The 26,420-nt window shown below is 43.8% G+C and overlaps 2 protein-coding genes across 4 annotated transcripts; one reads left to right on the forward strand and one right to left on the reverse strand.

Moving 5' to 3' along the window:
• The first annotated feature begins 1,975 nt into the window (after positions 1-1,975).
• MTERF2 (mitochondrial transcription termination factor 2) lies at positions 1,976-9,443 on the forward strand. Of its 2 annotated transcripts, XM_035557934.2 has the most exons (3): positions 1,979-2,083; positions 2,348-2,465; positions 5,585-7,644. In XM_035557934.2, exon 3 carries the CDS (start codon positions 5,596-5,598, stop codon positions 6,790-6,792), a length of 1,197 nt encoding a protein of 398 aa, XP_035413827.1. In that variant the 5' UTR covers positions 1,979-2,083; positions 2,348-2,465; positions 5,585-5,595; the 3' UTR covers positions 6,793-7,644. The 2 variants fall into 2 exon arrangements, with proteins under 2 accessions (XP_035413832.2, XP_035413827.1); XM_035557939.2 differs by lacking the exon at positions 2,348-2,465 and having other exon boundaries at positions 1,976-2,083; positions 5,585-9,443.
• Positions 9,444-9,524: 81 nt separating this feature from the next.
• On the reverse strand, positions 9,525-25,341 carry TMEM263 (transmembrane protein 263). Of its 2 annotated transcripts, none has more exons than XM_035557952.2 (5): positions 25,215-25,341; positions 22,086-22,150; positions 20,913-21,032; positions 17,157-17,226; positions 9,525-12,226 (listed from the first exon to the last, which is right to left on the reverse strand). In XM_035557952.2, the coding sequence occupies exons 4-5, from the start codon at positions 17,218-17,220 to the stop codon at positions 11,940-11,942; spliced, it is 351 nt and encodes a 116-aa protein (XP_035413845.1). In that variant the 5' UTR covers positions 17,221-17,226; positions 20,913-21,032; positions 22,086-22,150; positions 25,215-25,341; the 3' UTR covers positions 9,525-11,939. The 2 variants fall into 2 exon arrangements, with proteins under 2 accessions (XP_035413845.1, XP_035413854.1); XM_035557961.2 differs by having other exon boundaries at positions 25,219-25,329.
• Between the last annotated feature and the right edge of the window lie 1,079 nt (positions 25,342-26,420).

Genomic DNA, 26,420 nt, shown 5'->3' on the forward strand with positions numbered 1-26,420 from the left:
GCAGTCCGCACAGGGGGTAACTGTCTGACCAGCAGAGCGGTGGGCCTGAGCCCCCCATGTCTGGGACTGTGCCCTGGATTTCTCAGTGAGAAGGAGCCGTGGCCAGAGCCACATCCAAGCTGGGCAGCCGTGGCATGGTTCTCCTCAAAACCCTTCTTGGGGGCAAAAGTGGAAGCCCCCATCAAGAGGAAAGCCCCAAAATGGCTGTTGGTTGGATACGATCATGGAATCATAAAGGTTGGAAAACACCTCCAAGATGATCTGCTCCAACCACCCCCCTATTACCAATATCACCCACTAAATCACGTCCCTAAGCACCATGTCCAACCCTTACTTAAAAACCCCCAGAGGGACAGTGACGCCACCACCTCCTAGGGCAACCTGTCCCAGTGCCTGACTGCTCTTTCTGAGAAGAAATGTCTCCTCATTTCCAACCTGAACCTCCCCTGGCGCAACTTGAGGCTATTCCCTCTAGTCCTATCACTAGTTATCTGTGAGAAGAGGCCAGATTAGGTAGGAAAAAAATCCTGAACTGGTTTTGTGGAGCAGTTTCTTTCTGCAGCAGTTTTCTTTCATGCATAGATCTGACGATTGTATTTGGCAATGAAGCGCTTCCAGAAAGAACAGTAATGTTTTTTCCTCTCTGAAGGATTTGAACACACAGTTCTCAAGATAGTTTAAAAAAAATGCTAATATGCCCAGGAATACCTGTCTAGTCTAGAAGTCATTCATGTGTCTTCACATGATTTGTTACTCTAAGTTTAGTTGAGAACTGATGCAGACAGCTTAAAACAGAGGATGCAGATTCTCACCATCACAGCTCATTGCGCTTCAAAGCACCACCAGCAAACCCTTATTAATCCAATGACTGCATATCTGCATTTATTGTTGCATTCTGTAATAGGTGCAGTGATCACATGTAAGAAAATTCAGAGATAAAAGAGAAGGCCCCGTGATCACATCGATGTTGCCTCTCACTAGGATTTGATCCTGAAGAGATTTTTCAGTGTGCTGCTTTCAAAAAGAGTAGAATAGCCTTTAGACTACTAGTAGTCTAATAGTAGAATAGCTATAGAGAATAGAATAAATAGAATAAATAGAATAGAGAACAATAATTCTTCTAATAAATAGACACTAAGAGAATAAAATTCCTCCAATAGGTGGAAGAGCAAAGATCAACACCTCGCTACGAGAAGCATGAGGGCTGATTCCTGCATGGTGTATGTGTATGGTAACTGTTGCAGTACAGGGTGCCAGTCCTCACTAGCCCTGTGAATTCAGCTTCAGTTCTGGACAAACACAAGAAAACAGACCACCTCCGTTACAGAGTCAATAGGATCACCTGATTCCCATCAGAGCACAGGCACTCAAGTAGCCTAAGTTTCAAATGTCGATTGCTTTGACAGCATAATGATACTTCAAAATGATCAATTTTTCAATCGAATTTGATTTTTCCATATTTACTGTACTAATTCTCTCTAGAAAGCTGTTTAAATGCAAACACTTCCTAGCGTTTCGCTTCTAAACATCCCTAATCATAACAAAGCCTATTTTAACCAGTGGAAGAACCTCAGGTGATTTTCCATGACAGGGACCGCGCAATCCAATGCACCACGCGCGCTGAGAAGAGAGCGCGCCGAGGCACCAACCGTACCCTTCTGAATTCACATCTGTAAGGTGGCAAACCCTTGTTTACTGCAAACTCAGGTTTCAGAAATGCACTCCATTCCTATGAAATGTGCCGATTCAAGCGGGTTTCCCTTCCTCCAAGGGATGAAAACACGCCAGGGCAGGGCTGATGGCAGGCAGGGGCACCAGCTACACCTCTCCCACCCGCCTCCCTCCTGCCTCAGAGCCCCTCCGCTGCATTCGGCGCCTCAACCCTCCAGCGCCCCCAGAGAACCGGGCCCCTGCCGCCATGTCACGGCCCCGGGGGGTCCCCGGGGGTGTGGAGCCGGCCCCCGAGGGCGGCGGGGGGCCGCCATGGCGGCGGGGCAGCTGGGCATGCCCGAGCCGGCTGCGGCTCGCCCCGCCCGGCGGCAGGGCCCGGCGGGGCCGCGCAGCGTTCGGCGGCGGGAGGCAGGTGAGGCGCGGGGCGGCGGGCACGGAGGGGCCGGGTCCCTGCCGGCCGCCTGGGGACGGTGCGCGGCCGGGGAAGGGGGTTGTGGTGGGGGGGAGCTCGCTGCGGGCGCCTCCGGGTGAAGCCCGGCCTGCGCTCCGGGCACGGGGCCGCGTGTGGGAGATCCCCTGCCTGGAGCTGCCGGGGCCGCCTCGCCTCCTCTGTAGCAGTTTTGGAAAGCTCGGCCCTGAGCTCGCGTGGTTTTGTAACCTTTCCTTCTGTCAGCAGGCGTGGAAGTGAAGTGTGGCTGCTTGCTCTTGCAAAGCATTTCTCTACCGAACTACCTGCTGGTGCTCCAGCCTTCTTCACAAGCTGTTCAAATCCAGTCTACACCGCTCTTTTCTAGGTAGATACTGACTCTTCCTGGTCAATGCAAAGTTCAAGCTAGGCATGGAGTGGTTTCTTACTCAGCAAACCTACTAAAGTCTGGCTGCGGTTTGCTGTAATGAGCAGGGTACTGACCAGTGAGCAGGAATGGTTACACTGTCTGTGGCCTTAGTGTAAAAAAGTTACAAAAAAAGCAGATACAAGTAGGAGTCCCATTAAATAATGAAAATCATAGTACCGCTTGACTCTGTGGGTACAGTTTGCTGCAAGTGGGACTGGTGATAACTTCCAGGCAGACATTTGTTCGCTTCCTCACTGCTGAGGTGACACTTGCTGATAAGGGGGTGCTGCTTGCAGTGAGAGCAAACACTTATCTGGGCTGGCTTTTTTAAAAAAATCAGTTGATTTGCAATCCCTGCAGCAATATAAGTATCTAAAAAGTTGCAGCGGGTTCCTGCATTCAAGGGGAACAGCAGTCAGCATGAGCTTTAAGAGAACTCTGAACTTTTGGAGCAGGTTAAATAGCCAGGAAATGTGATATTGTCACTTGTAGTCTCTGAAATGCATTTTAGACACCAAATCATAACTCCTAAGCATCTTCTCTGTTCCTGTAGTACACCATAACATTAAAAAAACAATCATCTTGTTTTAATATGTTATAATTTTGTTGATGTTTTACAAGGGTTCCTGAGTATCCCAGTCAAACGTGGCTTAGCAAATAAAATCTTCTTCCTTTTACCATACTCAGTGTTTGTGCGTGGAAGATTTTTTTCTTGATGCTAGCAAGGATGACTATGATGTCAAACAGTTTTAGGCAATATAAAGCTTCTTTTAAGCAAATTTAATAATTTCCATGTCAGGTTTTAGAAAAGCACAATTTACTATATCAGAATTTGGCCTTGTTTTTTTAAAAAGCTCTGTAACTAATTGGTAAAATGACTGTATTTTAAGTGACTGCATTACTCACAAGGCAATTTTATTTAATAGCAGGATTACACATTGAAACAAAAATCATGGTTACTCTTCCAGTTTGTACTTTGGAAGCATCATCTGACACCCCAAACAATTTTAACAATACTGTACTTCGCTGGCAGTTTCCAGTTGAGCTGAAGCAATGAAGAAAGCCCTGATCCTTCAGAGATTACTTTGGCTGGACCTATTGAATTCCGGTCCTATTGAATTCCGTAGACCTACTCACAGTTCACAAGCACAGGCAGTTGTACCTCTTCCTATGGAGGAGAGGCTTCGGTTTTCGATCCCTGTGAAACAGCCACATTTTCAGGATACAGAAAGAACAGAACAGGAAAGGTTCGTGACTTACCTCCGATCAGAGCCCTTACATAGCTACTTGTGAAAATCACTCGTTCAGTGCTGGAGCTCACTGGACAGCACTTCTCCAGTCACCAATTTTATGAAGATAAAATTACTAGCCTTGCAGTTACAGCACAAACAGCTTCATTGGGCAGTAAGATTTTGCCTCAGAGGTTTGAAACAACACTAAAAAACCAAGCTACAAAAACAAACAAAAAAAAAACACAGCATTTTGTTATTGTAAGCTTGCATGTAGTAAATTATTTTTTTGAGTCTTAATCTATTAGTTTATGATGCTGTAACATAATAAGAGTCTGGATTTAGAAACTGAAAATCATCAACTTAAAAGCAAATAGACATTTTCTTGAGAAAAAGTATTTTACTGCTGGAAAATATTTAACGCTACTTGGGAACTCGGTGGAGGCTCTATCACTTAGGTTCTCGAAACAAACCACGTATTTTTCTTGAAAGACAGGCTATAAATGAGGTTCTAGGGGTTTCATAGAGCTGTTCCTGCAGTAGGCTTCTTAGTGCATGTTATGCAAGAGTTTAGAGTGGATGATCATAACAGTCTTTCCTCTCTTAAAAAAATAAGTCTTACTTAATGCTCACGTGGGTACTTTTTGAAGCACACTGTGCTTTGGGAAAAAGCAACTATATAAATAGGATTGCCAAATGCACAAAGTAATTGTATCTCTGCATTTTTTTTTATTTTTTTTTAAACTTAGGGTGGTTTTAAGCAGCGGCAGCAATTAGTGCGAGTATTTCAGAGACCAGCAGTTCTCACTTCCACACGGTGCTTCCAAAAGGTTGTTATAAAACCACCACCTAGGAAGTTAAAGATACGCTTGATGAAATCTCTGCGTGACTGCTGCAGCAGCTCCTCTGGCCGTCGCGGAGCAGGTGGCACTGCACGTGCTATTCATGGTACCTGGCATTCAGCCTGAGCAGAGCTGGGGTGTTGGGTTCTCCACAGCTACCCTGTGCTGGGTGTTTGGACCCCAGCTCAGCCACACAGTGGCAGGCAGTGACAGAAATTACCTGGAGACAGAAAGAAGGTGTCCGTGCAGCGGGCAGCTGTAGCAAAGTAGGTACTGGAAGAGGCGAGGGAAGGCCTGAAGATGATGCACTGTACTTGCTTCCTCCCCTAAAATACCAGTTTAATTATTCAGCCCCAATTAACAGACTCAGCTAGTGAGAAATGTACATACATACACAAATGGTTTTGATGATTTTTTTCCCTTAATTGCAAGGAGAATGATTTTATAAAGGCTGTGAACTGCTACTGAAGGAGCACCAGGGAGGTTTCTGACACATGGAGGAACAAATCATGCTCTAAACAATGCCTGAGCAGTTAAGCAAATACATTCGGAAGAGCTAAGAAAGGCGTTTAAGCTGTTTTTTCTTATCGCTATTCATTTAGTAGAATTACTGTCAAATTAAATCGCATAAAACATTCTTCTAATGCAGTACGAGTGAGCTGTAACGTAATGACACCGTCATCTGCAGGAAATGGCTGACAGTTTGGTTCTTGTATGACAAGCAAGCAAGCATTTACACAGACGGAGCGCTGCCCCCGTATCGGGTCTGTTGCATCTGCAAGTTATTGTTCCAGTGAGGCATCAGTCAGAACATTAACCTTTCAAAAGTCTTTTTTCCCCTCTTCCTTATAGCGTGAAAGCTGAGTTTAGTGCTAATAACAAAAAATACTGTTGAGAGTAATTTCTTATGCCAGCTCAGTCTAAATATCAATGACTCTGAGAACATTATGAGGTATAATTTGTGCCTTAAATGTGTTTTCAAAGAATTGTTTCTCTCTCCGCATAGGGCTGCATTCCATGATGTTGAGAGGAGTCACTCATGGTGCAAGAGATACATTTACACTCCTGTTGGCAAGATCTCAGTACTGTAACCCTGGATTGAAATTTTTGTCCTTACGGACTGAAGTAAGGAACAGAAGCTTCTTAATACATTCCACATATACAACCGATACAAAATCGAGAGAGGAAAATAAAAAGACCATTGAGAGCCTCTACAGATTGTCGGTCGACGTTAAGAAAATACGCAGACTGAAGGAATGGGTCCTTCTCCAGGAGGTGGCCTACATTCAAGAAGTTGCTAGCATCTTACAAGAAATGGGAGCAGATGAGACCGCTGTAGCCAGTATTTTAGAACGTTGCCCAGAGGCAATTCTCCGTAGTCCTGCAGAGATAAACGCTCAAAGAGCTCTATGGCAATTAGTATGCCAGAATGAAAAACAGTTGATTAAATTAATAGAGCAGTTTCCAGAGTCTTTTTTTACTACTGGGCATCATGAGAACCAGAAAGCAAATATTCTGTTCTTTCAAGAGCTAGGACTTAAGAATAATATAATCACCAGGTTCTTAACAAGCGCACCCAATATTTTCTACAATCCTGTTGAAAAAAATAAAAAGGTGATAGAGACGTTACAGAGAAATTATTTAAATTTAGGAGGTTCTGATGCCAATATGAAGGTCTGGATACTGAAGTTACTGAGCCAGAATCCATTTATTTTATTAAATACCTCCACCGCAATCCAGGAGAACTTGGAGTTTCTCCAGAAGAGTGATTTCAGTGACCACGAAGTACTACAGCTGCTGTCTAAACTTAAAGGTTTTATTTTTCAGCTTACTCCGACTACTATGCAGAAGAGCATGCTTTTTTCCAAAAACGTCTTTAAGTGCAGCGATCAAGAATTAAAAGAACTAGTGCTGAAATGCCCGGCCCTTCTCTACTATTCTGTTCCAATTCTGGAAGAAAGACTCGGAGGACTGCTGAAGGAAGGAATTTCTATCGCGCAGATTAGAGACACACCGATGGTGCTGGAGTTGACAACACAAATTGTTCAGTACAGAATTAAAAAACTCTCTGCTTTGGGATATAATATAAAGAGTGGAAGTCTAGAAAGCTTAAATGGCACTAAGAAAGATTTTGAAGTCAATTATGGCAAGATACAGTCAAAGAAGGAGAGACCAATATTTAATCCTGTTGCTCCTCTAAACACTCAAGACTAATTTGAATGCTGTATTTTAAGTTATGCAAAAGAAAACGATCAAAGATGTCTCGGTTCTCTGATAAGAGCTGAAACAAAAGTCACCTTCACCAGATTGTAGTCCTAGCTGTGCTTTGTCCAGGTGTGGGTTTTATATGTGCAACTTCATTATCCAGTTGTAGCCTTCTAATGCTTCCAGGTAGTACCGTAGAATCTGGCTATGAGAAAGGTTGATTCATCATGTACATAAAGACTTGTTTATCCCCCAGGGAGCATCTCACGTGGCTTTTTGGTTCTGTTACATTTCCTCATCTAGACTGGCCGCTAGTGTCTTTGGCTTTTCAGTGCCTTCACTGCACACTCCAGCCTGTGGTAGCTCATAGCATAATCCGTACCAGAGAAAGAAAAGAAGGAGGGTTATTTTTCCAGTAGTATTCACCCACCCACTGGTCCACTGACTTTTGGAGATGCTTTTTGAGTTCCTTTCCTTACTGCTGCAGGAAGTGGCTCTAGTTTGTAGATCTGAACTGAAGCAGGCAGCTTCTTGGCTGGCAGGACCAAGCTGGAGCACAGTCAGAGAATGGGGGCAGAACACAGGTTTTTGTTTAGCAACTGCTGCAGTGAGGCCCTGCTATGTTCATTTACAAACCATAACACAAAGGAACTACAAGACAACCTCCTTGAAATTTCCGAGACTTCAAAACCGACTACTTTTACAAAAGGATTGGGAGCACAAGGAAATACATTTATTGCTATTATATGGTAGTTCATTTCTTCTTTGCTAGCAAGGCATGGGGAGAGAAGAGGCTAGGGAGAAACTCACAAGGGCCCCAAACAATTGGGGAAAGGAAGAAGCCCCACTGTTACATGGGTGTATCAACAAAACTCCAGCACAAAACTCCAGCCTGTAAACTACTGGTGATTAAAAATGACCATCAGCTTTGCAAACAGCTGCCACAGTTTCTAAATATATGGGTGACAACTTCTCAGATATCACTGTACAGATATCACTGTATGATAATTGTTGAGTGCTGGCTTTTAAAATAGTACCTATCCGACAGCATTTAAGTTCTTAGGGGATTTTTATTTATTTTCATGTGTGGTCTGTGAATAATAGTATGAAATAGTAGCCCCATTAAAGATCCTCTCAGTAGAATTAGAGTCAGTGATTTTATGTCTCAAAAAAACAAGCCACCACCAAAATACCCCACAAGCTTTCCTAAGCAGCTATTCCATACACGCTCCACCTTGACAGCAGGGCGTAAATCAGGCACACACCCCCCTGGGCCATTCTCCAAGGTCATTTTTTAGCAGGCATTTTAGCAGCACGGCCGGGGCGTTCCTTTCTCGAAGAGGAGTTTTAAATTACAGAGGAAAGCTGGTATTGAGTTACTTATTTGGAGGGTGGGCTGCACAAGACGCTGATTTCATACAGCCGCGAGCTCGGCAAGGGCTGGAAACATCTGGCTGGAGCCGAGCCAGGACGGCAGCAGCTGAAGGTGCGAGTGGAGCCATGGAGGTGAGCACCCCTCTGGTGGGAGCACGCATGACCGGCGAGAATTCAAGTGACGCTGTTGGCAGCATGGTAAGAGCTCGGCTGTCTTACTGAGCCACTTCTCTGCTGACTCTTCCAAAAGAGTTTTGTAAGTTCCTTTTATAAGGTTCGTTTTATAAGAGGAAGCTGGGAGGACTGCCGTATTAAAATTCACGGTCACTAGCCTTTGTCACATTAGGACTGTAAAAGTTGAGCACCGAAGGACAAAGAGCACACCATTTGAAGTCAAAAGCCTCCTTCCCCTCAGATACAAGGGGGCATTTCAGCACTCTGAAGGCATTCGTAATGCAATCTACTGTAATGATGAACCCCAGAAATGATCAGTGATTTAGGGATGAGAAGGAGACCAAGACATAAGAGAATGTTTTCCATAAAAACAGTCTCAGCATTTCCACAGGTATCTGTTTGTAAAATCCCTGCTACAGCTTATTCCCATCACTTAAAGTACTTCCAGTGGCAGTGGAGAAAACAGGAAAGTGACATATTTCCTTAACAGAGCCACAGCCTGAGTTATCCCAAGCTCATTTTCCCTTCTGAATGTTTCAATTCCCCCGCCCTTCCCCTTTCAAAACAAAAGCATGAAGAGAAAGACTGTTTCCATACTAGCAGACCCAAATTCATTCAATCCTTCATTCATAACTCTTTGTCTCTTCCCAGATACATTTATAATGAAACCTCTGGTAAGTCCCAGTTACCAAAACATTTTCTTAGAGACTACTACAGCACTGAAATCCTCTTCCTAACCTCTTGCTGTTACAGTGAATATGAATTGTTTATACTGTTTAATATTTGCACATAGAAGTCCACAGCCCAGCCTTTCTCTATAGAATGAGCAGTCAGGCATACGAGTTGTCTTCATAAACATTTTCCTGGCCCCCCATTTCGAAAGGGGAAATAAGTTTGTTTTTTTTTTTAAATAAGGTTCCATATTCCATTCAACTCCCTATGATCTCAAAAGTGGGTATCCCCAACCTTTAGTTCCCAAGAGAAAAACAGACAAACAAACAAACAAGCAGTGAAGAGGATTTTGTGTTGTGTCTATGCGCAGACACCACCGCAGCAAAGTGAGGTTTTTGCTAAGAGCTGCTCAGTACTATGTAGATCCAGGTTCCCTAGGCCATGATACAGCATGAAGAGTCACACCTAAGCGATTACTAATCTGCCTTTCTCCACAAAGTAACTAAGGAAGCTTTCAAAAAGTCTGAAACAGCAACAATTTAATGTTTCACAAGTGTCAGGACAGAATCAGAACAAGTTCTTAAGAAGTGACTTTCATAAGCAAATGGGAAATACGCAGAATATAGGACAAAGCTCTTTTCCAAAACTAAAACCATATGCCATGTTAAAGCATTTCACTTACAAGATTCAGAAGTAATAACTACAGGATATGCTAAGAACAAAACATAATGAAGTGCTGGCAGCTTTTTACAGCTCTAACATTGCTCATCTCAGACCATGCTCATTTTGCAGCAAGTTTCATAGCATAAAAGTTTAAAGAATGCCATAAAAAAAAAGGGGTACGACCAGTTCAACATTTGTGTCCTCAGAAAATGATTAGGGTTTGGTAGAGTGTCACAAATCCCGCTGTGGTCCCGAACAGCTGACTCGCAGAGTTCACTGGTAGCACTCCGGGGTATGTCTACATCAGAAACTGTGGGGGAGCCGACCACGTTAAATCACTTGTTGCAGCTAGATTGCTTCTTGTGGCCAAGCCTGCTCGTTTCTGTAGCTAACTGGGATCTTTAAACCAAACCACGTTCCATACTGCTAGCTTTTGAGTATAAAAATAGTTAAGTATTGCATTTATTGCATAGACTTACCTCACTACACGCTTCCAGCAGATTGGAGCTAAGCAGCTGGTGCAACTAACGAGGAGCGGAGAAGTCTACCTGTTGGGTTTGCTCTCCCCACCGCCCCAAATCATTATGTGTGGTAATACCATGCCACCAACATAAACAGCAATCACTGATACCAAATAAAGTTGTTCCAGACTGCAGCTGAAGTACCAATGGCTCAGAGAGACTAGGTTACTACTGTACCATAATCTACAGTTTACTTTCAACACCCATAAATATAGGAGCGAGTTTTAGACACGTGATACATTTTGATTTTTTAATTTCTAAAAAGTCTCCCTATATATCCTTCTTGTACAACCATAGCCACTGAAAAGGTAAGCTTTTACATGCTTAGAAGTTTTTTGTAGGAACACGAGTTTAAGAAAATACTGCATACACAATGTTCACAGCCTTCTATTACGGGCTTCCAAAGAAGTTACTTATTTGCAAAGTCAGCACGTGGGGGAAAAACAAAAATCACCAACAGCTTCTATTTTAAGGCAACCTCAAGCTGTGTCTCAGGAGTGCATTTTGCCTCACATACTGCAGAGGACCTATAGATGTTCTCGTTTGAGGTGTGTCAAAGTTTGGAATCTGTCAGTATACAGTTTACTTGGACGATATATATATAAGTTGTTTTTTTTTTTTTTTAAGGCCTCATATGCCTGTTTTTGGTTTATTTTTAAATAAAAGTATTGCATTTTCCTCAAAATCAAAATGCAAAGTGTGAGATAAAGATGTAGTGAAAAATTCTTGCATTTGTTTAAACAGAGCAAGAACCTAACCTGGCACACCGCGGAGCTGAAACAGTTTTGCTAGTTCTTCAGTGGTTCCCAGCAACACCAAGTAATTTCTTTCAAGTTATGCAGTTGTGCTAGATGACCACAAACACCTGCCCAGTTTCCATGAAGCCCTCATTTTTTCTAGTGTCTCTAAGAAATTGATCAGAAGCAAGTGTTCACTTGCAGGAAATAGATGCATATCATTAAATACACCTGAGATTTTGCAATCTTGTATTCAGTAAAAACTGACTAAAAGTTTCAGATACTAGGAGTCATAAAGTCTCTAAAGCTTGTTCTGTGAACTGTACAGAAACAACAGGACACAGCTTACACAGCTTCACCTAGTAAAGAAATTTTTTTTGAATAAGGCATTAAGTTAGTTTTTACGATCCCTTCTACCACGTTACAAACTTTGTCACCTCCTATCTCCCACTCATTTCCAATTTCTGCACACCTCCAGTTCTGTTTGCTGCCAGTTCGCTCTGGCAGAATGGACTGATAATTTTCAGGCTTCCTACGAACACAGTTTTGTAACTACTTAGGCACATCCAATAGTGCCATTACACAGCTCAAGGATCCTTAGCAGGAAGATGTGGATGCCACTGAGGACAGTAAACGGCACCTCATCAAATAGATGGTATGGCAGACATCGCCAAGTTAAGTTTCTATGTTCACATTTTAGTCCAAAACTGCAAGACTTACAGTAAGTGAATATTCAAATATGTATAATCCCTTCAGATACACGTACTCACTTCTATAGTTACCAAGTGTTAACATTTCACCAGATACAAAGCTTGAATCTAGGCTCTAACAAATCTTCAGACACTGCGCTACCCAAGCTTCTTCTGTCCTTTTCAGATGAAATTAAGTTACTTGCACAGCTCTGTAGAAGATGGAGTGTCTAAGACGCATGGCTTCTCATGGTCCAAATCTCAGCAGATTTTAACGCCGCCGATGTAATATCCTGGAGAATCAAGTATGTCTCTCAGTTTTGGCTTTAGTCAGACTTATCCTTTTTCTTTCCCGTTAAAGGCACTTTACTTGCAACAGCAGATCCTACAGCTGTAACACCTCCAGCCACAGCAGAAACACTCCCTTTGACTAGCCCTACTCCCATCGAAGGCACAGACGTGACTGCTGTTTTGGTAATTTCCAAGCTCTTCCCTCCAATCCAAGCAACACCCCCAATTGTGGCACCAACAGCTCCCTTCGTTACACTGAAGATGCCACCAGTCACACGGGAAAGCATGCCCGGCTGCTGCTGCGGGTGGTCCTTTAGCGCACCTGAGGGAGGAAACAACATCGAGTCAATCACGGTGCCGTGATTAAAGCATTTTCAGAAGAGTTATTCATAAGCATTTCCTTTTACAGCCTAACAACCCCTGCACACAGCATATACTTACCTTACAGGTTGTTTTTCTTGGATGCTCATACAACACCACTGTTAACTGAAGAGGAGAAGAGACTTTGCTGCAGGGAGATATACCTCAATGCTGCTTTCTGAAACAAGTCAACACGGAGCCTACAAATATCAGGTGTATAGCTCCCAGATGGTGATAAACCCCAGTCTTCTGTGTGCACTGCCACCCTTTCAGGCTCTTTAAAGTCTTATGGCCATGTTAGCCTCACTTCTGGATTTCATTAATGACAGGGGAACACTCCTGCTCCCCTCCATCCCAGTATTCAGAATTAACCCACAGGGCCAGGTTGCTAAAACGTCCTCCCACCCTGTCCAAAAAAAAAAAAAAAAAAAGGAAGCCAAAACCAGAAAAAGAAAACAACTGCAAACAACCACCTAATCAAACCAGCAGCAGAACAGTGTTGTACAAGTCTCAAAAACCTGGAAAACGTTTCCTGGAGAAGCAGAGCCTGAGGTTTATTAGAAAAGAGCTGTTCTTTGAGATGAGCTCACCTTGAGAGACAGCTGTTTCTTTCCTTACTAGTGACTGTTTTGAAGAAGTGTTTACAAGGGTTGTATGCAGGGGTCACAAAGGAGGGAAAGGAGGTTACGAACAGATGAGCAATCACGAGTCAAAAGAAGTATGAGGAGGACAAAATTGATGCAAAGCCTTCACAGTATCTTTTCCTTTCTCCAACATCTACAAAAACCTGATTTTCTTTCCAAAAGGTGTTTTCTGTAGTTCAGATAAGAAAGGTAAAAAAAGAAGTCAACCAGCCAAATAACTTCTAATGAGCTCATTAAATGCAAAAAATTGTCCCCAAAGGCAGTAATAGCAGTATTAACAGGCTCCCAACAGAAATCCTAATATGACACACAAAAACAAAAAACTCAAGCCATAGGATTTCTGCATGTTGTCGACCATCTAAATCTGTTTTTCCTTTTTAATGTTATGTTTTAACTTGTATTTTGCATGGTTCTTTGCTGTATGCCGTTAATTGATACATATTCCATATTTATGGTACGATTTCTTAGCTTCAAACTAATAAAAAATGTTAGAGTAATAGAAAGACTCCTAGAACTAGACATTTAGTCCTCTAGGTTAGTAAAGCAGTCCATGTTTTTAACTGTAGGCCTCAAAATCCTGGAGATACATACACCTTGTCTCTAAAATGAGCTAGGACTATAACTCCACATGCCACCACTGCATAAACTCCAACTAATCTGGAAAGAAACAGGACTTCTGAAGCGGTTTGTTTTGCACCAACAAACAGTACGTTAACACTGTATTTAAGCACACAACAATCTATCACCTACTACACCTATAAACTAGCTTAGCCCTGGCACATGTTTGTCTGCAAGGTATTTTTGGTACGAACCTTGAGAAATCTCCAGTCTTCATGACCATGTCGGATAGCTAAGCACGTCCCAGCTCCTGCCTTGTTAATTCCTCACCATCCCCAAACACTATTTTAGAACAAGTTTCAGAGAAAACAGTGTCAGGAGACAGCTAGTTAACAAGAATGCTAGAAGTCACAGGTTTTTTTTTTTTTTTTTTAAATAATTTCTAGCTACCTGGAGTAGTATATGGGATTTAGTGGATACGTTTCCCTTTCTTAAGGAAAAACAGCAGGGGATCCAAGAAAAGAGCAAGTGGAAACCCAGTGGGCAGAGCTAAGGAAGAAGCAACCACTAAAAAAAGACGGGAAGGAGTCTGCAGCAGAAAGAACACGCTTGAAAGAAGACAATGAATCTATAGAGGCTAGACAAAAAAAATAATAAAAATAAAAAATCAGATCTAGATCCACCAAAGACCTGTATCCAGCCCTTGTCAACATATTCACTCCATATTGTGACGTGCCATAAGAGAAGCAGCAGAAGAGGTCTCTGTCTCCCATGACGATTTGTTAAGCTCTCCTGATTGCTGACAACTTGCACTGAGAAGAGTTTCCAAGAGTCAACTCCAAGCACTCATGTGCTACAAGACGAAAACTACGGTAAACAACTTCCCATGCATACCCAATGACTTTGTGGTTAACGCCACAAGTGACCCAGGACTCCGAATTCATTTTAAAAAATGCTAAAGTCAGAATTCCTATGTGTGCGCCCAAAATAATTCGAACAAAAGATGCTGCCCAAATGAAAGAACTTTTTAAATATTGCAAAAAAGTCATAAGAAAGCAACAGTGCCACTCAAGGAAGCAAAGATACTAAAAATGGTTCCATCTTATACTAGTCTCTCTTACTTAAGAAATCTGTACGGATAACAAAAAGGGTTGTAGGAATGTAAATGACAGCCTTTTACTTAAAGCCAGGTAATACTCTTGCTGGTTCATTTTACACCTGTAGCCCTCGGCCTGTACATCTCCAGCACAAATGCACTGCCAACACAAGCAAGTAGAGATTAGAATTAACATTTACATACGAAAAGCCTTTAAAGATTTTTTTTTTTTAAATTGTTGGTCAATTACTGTTCTAGGATATACATTCCTGGTCTCCTTGTTCCTTATCAGTATGAGAAAGCTAAAGACAGCATGTTGCTAAATCTAGGGAGAAAATGACACGCATTCCTTGTTCAGGGGTTGGCTCTGCCACAGTACCTTGAAACCAACTTGCCACTGAAAGAGACTGACAGCAAACCACAGTTTGAACATAGACCGCAAAAGTAAAGAAAGTAAAACATGAGAAAAGTATTACTCATAGAAAGTAAGAGCAGAAAAGCTTCTATATACTCATTTCCTTAAAGCCTTTGGGCACCAAGCTGGTCAAGCGTCATTTGGACAAGCCGGAACTATTTTATAGCTTTACAAAAAAAAAAAAAAAGGCAAAACAAAACAGCAAATTGGTTTTGGAATGGAGCCTTTCCTCTAAGAATTTTCTTTGGCAGCCAGTTCAGAGCCAATCTTCTTGGCCAACTTCAAACTGGTAGCCTTCCATCCACAACTGGCCATCTTTTTGCAATGCTGTAAGAATATCACATACGACAGCTTTGTATGACATCTAAAATAGGGATGTTCTAGGGTATTCCAATATTTTACTAAACTCACAGGGCTTGAAGACTGCCCATGAAGCAGAAGGAAAAGAAGGCCCTCAAGGATGGTGGTTCCATTAAGATGAGTTGTATTTCATTCCACTCCTCCTCCTACCTATGGCAGCCTTCTCCATCTGTTTAAACTACATACCCAAATTGATTATTTTCACATTGAAATAAGAGACTGTGCAGAAGAAAGCAAGTCTTAGTTACTCACAAATTTTAAATAAAACCCTGCACTAGTGAGTGATGACGGAGCCCAGCTGTTATGTTCTGAATCTGGACAAACTACTCAATATTCTAGAAAGGTTCAAAAAAAAAAATCCCTGCTGTTTCACTATCTTCCTCATGGAAGAATCGGTTATGATTTACCAACCAGGCCACTGTTCAGATTTTATATGTGAGGTTTAATGTGTTAAAAACACAACTCAATCTTTAAGGGGGAAGAAACAAAAAGAAAAAAGCCTATGAAGTTAGACTAGAATGTAACACGTACTAGGGCACAGGTTCCAACCTGGCATTTGTTTTCAGAAATGCTTCTAGGATCTTGACAACCCCATAAGAACTTAAAAAGAAGTATTTTCTTCTAACATTACCCTGTAACAAGTTCATGCGTAGCAGGGCTTAAGAACCACTGTGCTACAAAGAACTATTTCTCCCTTTCCTCTCATCTTCTTGTACTTGCGCTTCCCATCTAATAGTCATTAAGAAAATAGCAAGCTATTCCACTTGACCCCAGTCTGCTGCAGCTAGTGGACAATACTGTTGTTCAAGTGAAGTAAATTGTTCAGTTAACTGACATATAAAAGCTGAAGAAAGAATACCCTGCAAAGAGAGCTTTAAATTACCATTATAAATTGAAGAGTAATGAAATGAGAGGAATCAGGACTTGCTGACCTCTACATCCGATACATTTGGTCTTAAAGCAAGAGAAGACAAAATCCAGACAACTTCTGTGCCAAAAACAGTTTTTGATCTAGTATGCTCTCAGCAGTACTATGCAAACAGGACTCCTCACGGTGCAGCTGGTCCACAGCCTAGACGGGAATATTGCTCATTCGCAACTTCATTTCCTCTGCAGATCTAATAACTGATGTAAAATTCATTTGGTTCATGGGACCAAGATGCCACTGCATTAACAAAGTCAAGCGTTTCTTTGTTTTCACGGAAACATGAGAGTAAGTCAACAGTTAAAACCGCAATTAATTTTATTATGGAAAAAAAAAAAAAACCTCTCCAGAAGTAGCAGTAAGCTCATCTTGTTTAAAAGTCACAAGTACTATGAACTCAGCAAGGCACCCAACAGCAAAGCCGAGCTCTTTTCATCTCACATATGGACAGCAGAAACAAATGCTCAACAGACCAATTCACATCTCCTGAAACTTATCTGCAAATTACATCCTCCAGTATCTGCCCACCTTCTCTGTAATTTATCGGTAGAATTACTAACCAAATTGTATTCAGCGGGTTTCTATTAGGATAATGTGAACATTAAAATATAATGTTATAATATATAATATAATGTTATAATATATATATATAATGTTATAATATATAATATAATGTTATAATATATAATATAATGTTATAATATATATAATATAATATCCATATAATTAGGATAAAGTGAACAAGAATTGCAGGCCCATCCTATCCCAGGGCTGGGTTATTTACCGTTACTTAAAAGTTAGAGTTTAGGTTGCAGGGTGTTGTTTTCTTTCAAATAATTGCACTTTAGGTGAATTTCTGTAAACTTACTTGGTATTATGAAAACTAATACATACCTTCTGGTGGTTCATCATGAAGGTAGGATGGGACTTCCTGTTGATTTTTGTCCGTTTGATTCATTATTGCCTAAAAGATAAATTCACATATTCTGTACATCTCTTCTGCCAAAGCAGTAATGTAAATCCTGAATCTAAAATTCATGTAGTTCAAGCTCCCCAGAATAGGAACTTATTTTTCATTACTAGATAAGCTAGCAGCTATTGCTTAATTACTGCACTTTTCATTATCAGACCGTGCTATTGCACAATTCTACCAGACTCAATACTTGAGAGGGAATCGATGCCCCCATCGGGTCAGCAGGCCTGGAGAGGGCAGTCACCCTACGCTAAGCACATCTCAAACCTAAGAAGCGATCAGGCAAAAACAGCATGAAAACAAAACATCCACCGCCATGCGATAGCGTATGTTTATGTACTACAAAATAAAAGGTTAGTGATCCTACTGGCAAACACTAGAAAAACAACAGCAGCATGCCTGTAAGATCTGTTAAGACCTAGAAAGCAGTAGCTTGGAGAAACAAGTCCTTGCAGGAGAATTTGAATAAATGCCAGGAAAGAAAAAAAAAAAGATGAAATAACTAGAGTGTTTTTATTGCATTTATCTTGTAACGGTACTGCCTACACAATGCGGTGATAGCAGCAGAACTGGAGTATTTTAACTATGCACAAACTTTCCAATGAAAACATTTCAGAAACAGGTAGGTTTTTTATTACTCTTATTTACTGAAAAAACACCAAAAGCTATTTCCTATAGCAGTTCTAGCACAGCAGTCCCCAAAGGGAAGGGGAAGCACAAGAGAAAGCTGAAATCAGCAGCGCTGCTCACTGCATCTCCCCTCCTGTGGGGAAGAAAGCAATGCCTGGTGCAGGACCTCCTCCACCAAAGCATGCCTCCACACCAAGACCTACCTCCTCCTCTGAGCCCTCCTGCCAACCCTGCTTTCTCTCCTCAGCAGGTACCGAGGTTAGGAAAAGGAGAATGAAAGAAACAAGCTGCGTTGTGCCACTCAGCATCCTTCCATTTTCCTGCCTCGCCAGTGACTTTCTTATTTGCCTCCTCCCTGAACAAGCACAATCCCTTTACATCGCTCAATTTCTTCCTGGACTCACTGACCACCACAAGAAGAATTCCAGCCCCTCCTGCCGTGCCCAGACCTCTCTGCAGTTCAGGTGGGTGAGAAGAAAGCAGGGGATGAGATCTGAAAAAGGGACGAGGAGGCAGAAGCAGAACTCAAGGGTAGGAAGACTCACCTGGAAAACAGCAGCTAAAACCCTCACAGTGTAATTACGAAGTCAAAACATCACAGTAAGAACCCGCACCCACACGCTGAGCGATAGATCTTTGGATGAGAAGAAAGCCTAAATTGAATATTAAAAATTCCTCGCAACCAGCACTAAGGGCATCAGTTCATGACTGAGAAAACGCAGGTATCTCTACAGAAGATGATGAACGGGAAAGCAAGCAAGAACATCTACCACCAATATGGCTAATTTTATGGCAATGCCTAACAAGCACATTTCAAAAGCCAGAAATGCAAACGTGGAAGCTGAGAAATAGGGAAGTGCTTAACAGCACATCATTATGGAAGACTAAATACATGAAGGCTAAGAGGCAGTTGGAAAATGCAGTAGTTATATAATTCCTTGTTAAAAAATAAAAAGAGCCTGACAGATCCCAGGGTGAAACAGAGGTGGTCCAGGGTTCTGTGAAAAAAAACAGATTCAGTGCCAAGCGATTCCTTTGCATTTATTCTCATTATTATTGCGAGCTGGAACATATGCAAGGATTTCATCTCCACTGAGATAAGACACATGGATGTTTTCGTATCTCCTAACTCAAACATACCAAGCACTATAAGAAACATAAGGCAGATACTGCAAGAAACTGACAGGCCTGACATTTCAATCGGAACTTCTGTGCACAACTAAATAACTGTGTTGCTACTTAACAGGTGGTGATTTTGATCATTAAGATGATTACTGCATTAGGAAGATTTTAATTTGCTGCATTAGGAAAAATCCTTAGAAAAAAGAGATTACAACCTACCATACCTTACTTCAAACACAGGAAAACTGACAAAAATAATTGCAAAGACTCAAGGGAGACCCGAATGAATTAGGGCAGAGAATAATTAGTCGTTATGAAGAACAACCTCCACAATGCATTTAAATGCCCTGTACCTAGCCTGCATGCAGCTCCCAAAATAACCCCAGATGAAATTCATTGCTTGAACTCCCAGAAGGTTCTGTCCAGAATTCTTCGTAAGAGCCTCAGAAAAAATAATTTAATTTCACGAGCACAGATAAAATACTGGGATTATAAACAAGTTTAGAGGACAGATGGAAATTAGTTTTGAATATGGCAAAATGCTAGAAAGTGTTACAAGACTGTGTAAGCTTTAGTATTTTCCACTACTAGGAAAGTACTGGACACAACAGCGCTGACAGTAGATACGGCCCCATGAAATATCAAGAATCTATTGTGCTAGGCATCATCTAAGTATTTATTAAAGACAAGCCCTGTCCAATGGAAAGGACTAGAGTAAATCTGGCAAACAGATAACATGGGGAAAAGACTGCTTCATAGCTCCCTGTAATCCAGGTTAGGTGACTGTCAGATTTACATGCAGCTCCTAGCAAAGATAAATGAGTAAAGCAGTGTATTGGCAGGGGACCTTCACAGCAGGGCTTCTGGTTTAGTGACAAAGTATTAGAGAAGAAAAAAAAAGTGAAAAATTGCAGCACTACATAAAAACACTGACGCATTCCCTCCCCTTGCTACCTTCCCCAAAAGGTCAAAGTTATGGAAATTTTGAGCACAAGCTACTTTTTAAAAGGTACACCAGATTTTTACCCAATATATCACTCACCTTCTAACTATCTAATACAATTACAACTCCTTTTAAACCACAGAAATGCTCCACTCTCCTAAAACTATATGGACTATGGTGTTCTATGGAAACTGCTGTTTTAAGAGCCCAGAAGTCAGCAGAGAACTTCACCGGTCTGAACAAAGCAGCTAAAGAAAAACAAGGCACTCTTGATGGGACTGATTTCACCCTACAGAGAAGGGAGCCTACAGGCATCTGGAGACCGGAAAGTTGAAAGCTTTTACGTGATTCATGGTTCTGTGGGTGCCTGGAAGCACTCCAGTGATGCTGGAAGAGGTGTACCTAATGAACTTGTGAGGAGTTTCACAGCTGTCCTACTGTCCCAGCGTAAGGGAAAACAGAATCAAATCACTGTCAGAAAAGGCGTACAGCTTGACCCAAAACAGAACTTGGCACAGGGGAGAGCTCACAAAGCACAATCACAAGTCCTTTTGTTTTTCTATAGCTCTTCAGTGAAACGCAGACTCAACACCTACCTCTAACAAAGGGCTTGAGCATGAAATTTTAAGATATCTAGGTTACAGTTCGTGTACATTGTTGTATCTAGTTTTGTGTGTCAGGAGACTTAAGAGCCTCTGAAAAATGACCCAAAATCCTGTGTGCTAAACAGTGTGTAGCTTTTCTGGTGAAGAGGAAGTTCTAAGCACAGAAGCATGTCCTGAACCTGGCCCGCATCCAGAGATTTAACATATTTCTATTGAATGGAGGTCAAGGATATGGAATAACTTCGTGGTGGCAAAAGACTTCATGTAATCTTCAGAAGAAGAGAGCATGAATATAATTTTTCTTTAAAAATTGGAGTTAGTAAGCGGTTTCTGGTTTTCTATCTTTTACATAACATCGTCCTAGTGAAAGCACTCACCTACAATTCAATGCCTCCTTGGTCTAATAAGATCCAAGCTCGTACGTCCCACCTTGCAAGGGAGTCCTCTGCCACCAGACTGTAGTGTATCCTGAGGGAGATTCCTGTTCACTCTCCCTGCTGAAGGTGTGTCCCCACAAGAGAAGAGAAAGCAAAATTCATGAGACACAAAAGAGATTAAAACTCTCAGCCAACACCTAAGGCACTAATCTGGAGGTGCAAGGATAAGGTTTTTTGGGAAGATTTAGGCCATTCATACATGGCATTGATTAAAGCACCTTGGGAGCTTAAATCAGAAGCTGCAGATTCAAAGTTCCCCGTCCACTGAATCACGCAGACACGCAGAATACAACAGCAAAGTTAACAATATTGCAAGCACATGCAACAAGGCAAAGCTGAACTTTAGAATTTTTATGATATGTTTTTCAGAACCTTCTTCAAATTTTAATAAGACTGGTAAAAAGAAAAAAAAAAAAAGGATGGGGGAGAGAGAAGCAATCAAATAGATCTCTTTGGTATTTTCGTCCTGTGATCTCAAATTCAATGTCTCGTGTCACTGGGACAAAAGACTCATGCTTCATTTAACACACACACTCAGTGATCACACAAAATCAAGGAGTTCAGATCTCCTTGAGTTCTGGCAGAACTCACACGGACGTTAATGAAGCACACATCTGGTCTATCAGTGGCACTTTCCAGTCTCCTTTGTCATTTGTGCAGGTAAGTAAATAAGCTTTGTGTTTTCTTAGTGAAGAAGTAGAAATAAATGCAGATCTTAAGGGAGTTTTTGAACAAGAACATATATAAACTACTGGCTGTTTCTTTCCCTCCATGTTCATGAATGGACTACTCATTCAGGAGGTAACAGATAATTTATCATACTTTTTAATACGTTGAAACATGTATCAACCTTTGTAGCAAAAGAACTGGAACTCACTTTTTAAATTGGTTTTGAAGAAGAAAACACAGATTTCCATACTGTCAGAATATGAAATACCTGTAAGTTTTAGACTTTTACATGGCCATAAAGAAAGAAGTGGTTTAGAAGAGAATTTTAATTTGAGAGCTGACGTTGTTAGTGGGCCCTGAATGAAAGCTCTACGAAGTTCCGGAGGTGAAGGTACAGCCACACATACGTTCACATCCAAGCTGTTAAAAATAAAAATTTCTCACCAAATATATTCCTTTGTGAAGGAGATGTCTGGTCAGCTGCTTCCCCAAAGATATTCTGCATACACCTGCAAGAACGGGAGTAAATTAATGACATTTCATGGAACAGTGCTACTGCCATGATCCTGCCACGCGTATACGGTGGGAACCACTCACACACAGCCCCACAGCAGGGAGAAGCAGACTCAGCACGGCTTTAGGGAGCCAGAACTGTATGAGATTTATCTCACCAACACATTGGTTTTCCTTCCTGCGTTCTTGGGCAACAGAGATGATTCTACTTAATCCGTGAGCTATCACAAGGATTACTACAACGTGTGGTAATTGGGCAATGTCAGGATGCAACCTCTCCTTAATGAGCCCACGGTTCTTGGACAGCGACTGGTATAAAACGTTAGCCTCCCACTAAGCAGCGGGCTCTAACCACTACGGACGCGCATGCAGCTTCCCCAACTTCAGATGATGCTCATGCTGCCTCTCTCAATTCACGGACAAAAAGCCCTACTGTTTCAGCTCAGCAAGCCCGGCCCGAGGAGCAGCCAGTGAGAGCTGGCTTGTTTCAATGCCACCACTCAGATATTTGTGGGCAGCAACGAAACTACCCAAGGACGAGGCCAATTTCACTTGGCAGCACAGCGCCGCTCCAGAAGGCGGCCGCGGCAGCAGGCAGCGCTGGATCTACCCCCTGGCACAAGTTCACATCAGCTACCTCGTCTTTGTCCACCGCGAAACAAACAGCTTCCTTCTGCCCACCAACTTAGGCAGTCAGAGGGCTGAACTACAGAGCTGGAAGAAAGCACAACAGCCCTCGCCACGCAGTACAGCTCCCTGTCCCTCCTTCAGCAGCCGCAGCAAACTTCAAAATGAACTTGATGTATTCCCCACAGATGAAAAAGCTTGTTCTAGGGAAGACACTTTAAGAAACGCATTTTGGACAGAGTAACAGTGTTCTGCTCTCTAAATTAAACAGGGAAATAAGCATGAAGCCAAAAAGGTAATCCCACCTGTGACTGCTCTTCAGGGTACTGCTTGAAGAAGCATAAGTGATCCCTGGACTACTTGCCTGCTTGCTTTACACCCTGGAGGAGTGCTTGTAACATGTCATGAGCAAGTGGGCTAAGTGCTGTTAGCCCTCTCAGACATAACCCTCAGAGCACAGCCTTCGTGGAAATGTGTTTTTCAGCTATTTCATGCAAAGGAGGCACTTGACTGAGTTTCTGAAAGACGAAAGAGTTGATGCTAACAGCACTGGAGTAAAAAAAACAAATCCAGGCTTGTAGAAAGCGTGTAGTTAAAAACCAAGAACATAGCTGACATTTCAACAAGCCTTCTGTTTAAAAGCCAAGTTTCAAAATTCAGATATGTATACAAAGCAAGAGGGGCTTGAAAATGAACATGCTGATTTCAAAGGAGCAAGACACAGTTTTCAGGGAAAAATCAGGGCAAGTTCATCAGAAGTTTCCAGGTGTGAACCACAGCTTACTTGTTCTTAAACAGATAGGAGAATGGACTACAAAAAAAAAAAAAAAGAAAAAAGATACCAAGTCTACCCTAAGAAGTATAAATAACAGGCTCACAGGGTTCAGCACACAGTTGTGAAGATAACGCAATAGAACTGTATTAAAAAAAATAAAAAGCAAGAAACAAAACCCCACACAATTAAAGCCAAAAAAAAGAAGGCACCACTTATGGAAATAAAACCACAATACCTTACCTCTGCCCAGGACCTTATAGCATCGTACCTACCCATAAGGGAACGCAGCATTTCTCTACCACCCTCAGCTAAGGCAGGTACAGATCGGGCTCCAGGGAACCCTGGTGTTGGTAGCCAGCTTTCCTCCCACCCAAGATACCAAACCAAAGGCAGCAGGAATCTGAACCCCCATTTTCTGGTCTCCCAAAGCCAGTTTGCAGAAGCTCAGCGGCGAATGCCAGCAAGGCAGGGGTACAGCTCCAGAGAGAGCAAGGCCCGGCTGCACCTCTCCAGGCCTGTTGGCGGCCGCCCCTCCTGCCAGCTCAGCCCCACAAGCGTCCCCGCTCCTCCAGGGGCTTTCACACCCCACAATCTCTGTGCCCTGCCCTAGGAGGCCTAGAAAATGGGGCCGGACACTGCCTTGCAGCCAGCGACACAGCAGCTGCTGAACTTTCTTACTGATGAAAAATAATGAGCGTTTTCCCCAGGGTTTCTCATCTGTCTGCTGGCTCCTATCTGACATTTCGACCTGCTCCCTTCCAGACAAGGACCACCATTTGGGATTGATCTCTGCACTGGCAGGGCAACACCAGCTCTACTGAAACATCGCTTCACAGAAACACCGAGTTTAAAAAAAAAAAAAAAAAAAAAAAAAGTCCGGCCAGTATTTACTGAGCAGCCTTAAAACCGATGCGCGCACACAGTGGTATTTGTGTACCGAAGCGAGCTATCTTGCACATGCCCTACTGATTACACAAAGGCACGCTGCCCAGAGCGGCCCTCCGGACACACCGAGGGAGGGACGCGGCCACGTCCATGTGGCACTTCTCCTCCTTGGGGAAGACACCTGGACCCGAGCCCCGGTCCACAGCCCGGTTATACGAGCAGAAGGCAGCGCTGAGCCCCACCTGCGAGGTGTCAGCACCAGAACCAGCGGCTTGGACTAATTTTGGACTTATTTTGGACTTATTTTCAGGCCGCACCACGTAAACGCCTGGGCTGGGTGAAGGCAGCGAGCCTGGTGGTCCCAAAAGAAACCCAAAACCCACAAACCCAAACGCTTCTACCCCGCTCCGCTCCATCACGCCGCACTGGCAGGGGAGCCCGCGGGGGCAGACCCCGAGGACTACAAACACAGGGAAGGGGGGGCGCGGGGGGCAGCTCGCCCCGGACCCCCCCCCCCCCGGCACTGACGTGGCAGCCGAGGCCGCGGCGGAGGCTCCGGACCGGGGCCCGCCTTCCCCGTGCCCCCCGCCCCGGAGGCGCCGCCGGTGCCCGGCAGAGCCCGGCCGAGCCCGGCTGCCTCTGCGCTTCCTGCCGGGGCTCGGGGGCAGCGCGTCCCCGCCGCCTCCGCCTCCTCCTCCTCCTCCTCCTCAGCGGGGAGGCGCCCCCCTGCCCGCAGCTACCGGCGGCCCCCGCTCGCTCCGTCCCTCACTCACCTACCGAGCGCAGCGGGCGCGGCGCGGCCCGGCTCCGCCGCAGACTTCACTCCTGCGCCGTTCCCCGCTGCCGACGTGGCGCCCGCCCGCCGCCGCCGCCGCCACCGCCCGCCCCGTCGGCGCCCGCAGACCCCGCCCCAGCGCCCGGCGCGGCCCCTCGGCGGCCGGGGGGCGCGCAGGCGCCGCCGATACCGACCCGGGCCTGGCCCGGTCCCCCCCCGGGCACCCCGCTCCAGGCGCCCCGTCGGAGGGCCCGGACCCCTTGGGCCGGCGGGAGCGGGGCCGGGGGACCGCCGAGGCGGGGGGAGATCGTCCCGGGTGCCAAGAGGGGGGAGAAGGGAGCCCCACTGGGTGCGGGTGGGTGGCCAAAATGGCCGGTGAGAAGAACCGGGACAGTGGGGAAGGCGGTTTGGTGGTGCTCCCTCACCAACCCCACCACCATTTCTGTTCTCCAAGGGTGTTTGGGGGTGAACAGCCCCTTTCCAGTTCGTTAGACAAGTGGACGTTGCATGGCCAAGGGAGAGTACCCAAACTCCCTTGTTTGGGTACTTTGAAGGTTTGAGTTTAGAAACTCAGAAGCATGGGAACACCAAGTACCCCGCGAAATGTTTTGTGATACTTGATTCTTGTAGTCAAAATAGCCCCCCTGCTTCCTCTGCCCCGCTCTATGCCTGGCTGCCCCCTTCTCTTGCACCTGCCTCTGCAAAGCAGCACGTGTGGAGGGTAATCCTCAGACCCCAAAATCATAACAACCTGCGTGGACTCAGCTCCTGAATGGAAAATAGTGAGGAGCACAGATCTCTCTGTTTTTGTAGAAATGTGTGGAAAGAGGCCTTTTCCAGACTCTCTACCAGCTTTGGTGGTTTACCTCTGGATTAGCACAGAGGGTTGCATCGCAGGCGTGAGATGAAGCTGGAAAATATCAGTCCTCCATGTGCACACTCCTCATCACACTTCATTGGACCTCTGGAAGAGTTACCAATGCGACCCACCAGAACAACCCTGCTGGCGGGGACTCAGCACTCCTGGCCCACTGAAAGAACACAGACCTTGGTCTATATTTTAGCACAGAGCGGGTGAAGATGTGAGCACGGCAGAAAGCAAGTGAAATCCGGGCTGTGGGCCTGGGTAGTTCCTTGGGCCTCTCAGGGTGGTCGGGGCACAGAGGAGGCATAGATCACTGGTGTTCTTTGAAGGTGTAACACA

This window comes from Cygnus atratus, chromosome 1 (genome assembly GCF_013377495.2).
Source record: "Cygnus atratus isolate AKBS03 ecotype Queensland, Australia chromosome 1, CAtr_DNAZoo_HiC_assembly, whole genome shotgun sequence".
NCBI lineage: Eukaryota > Metazoa > Chordata > Aves > Anseriformes > Anatidae > Cygnus > Cygnus atratus.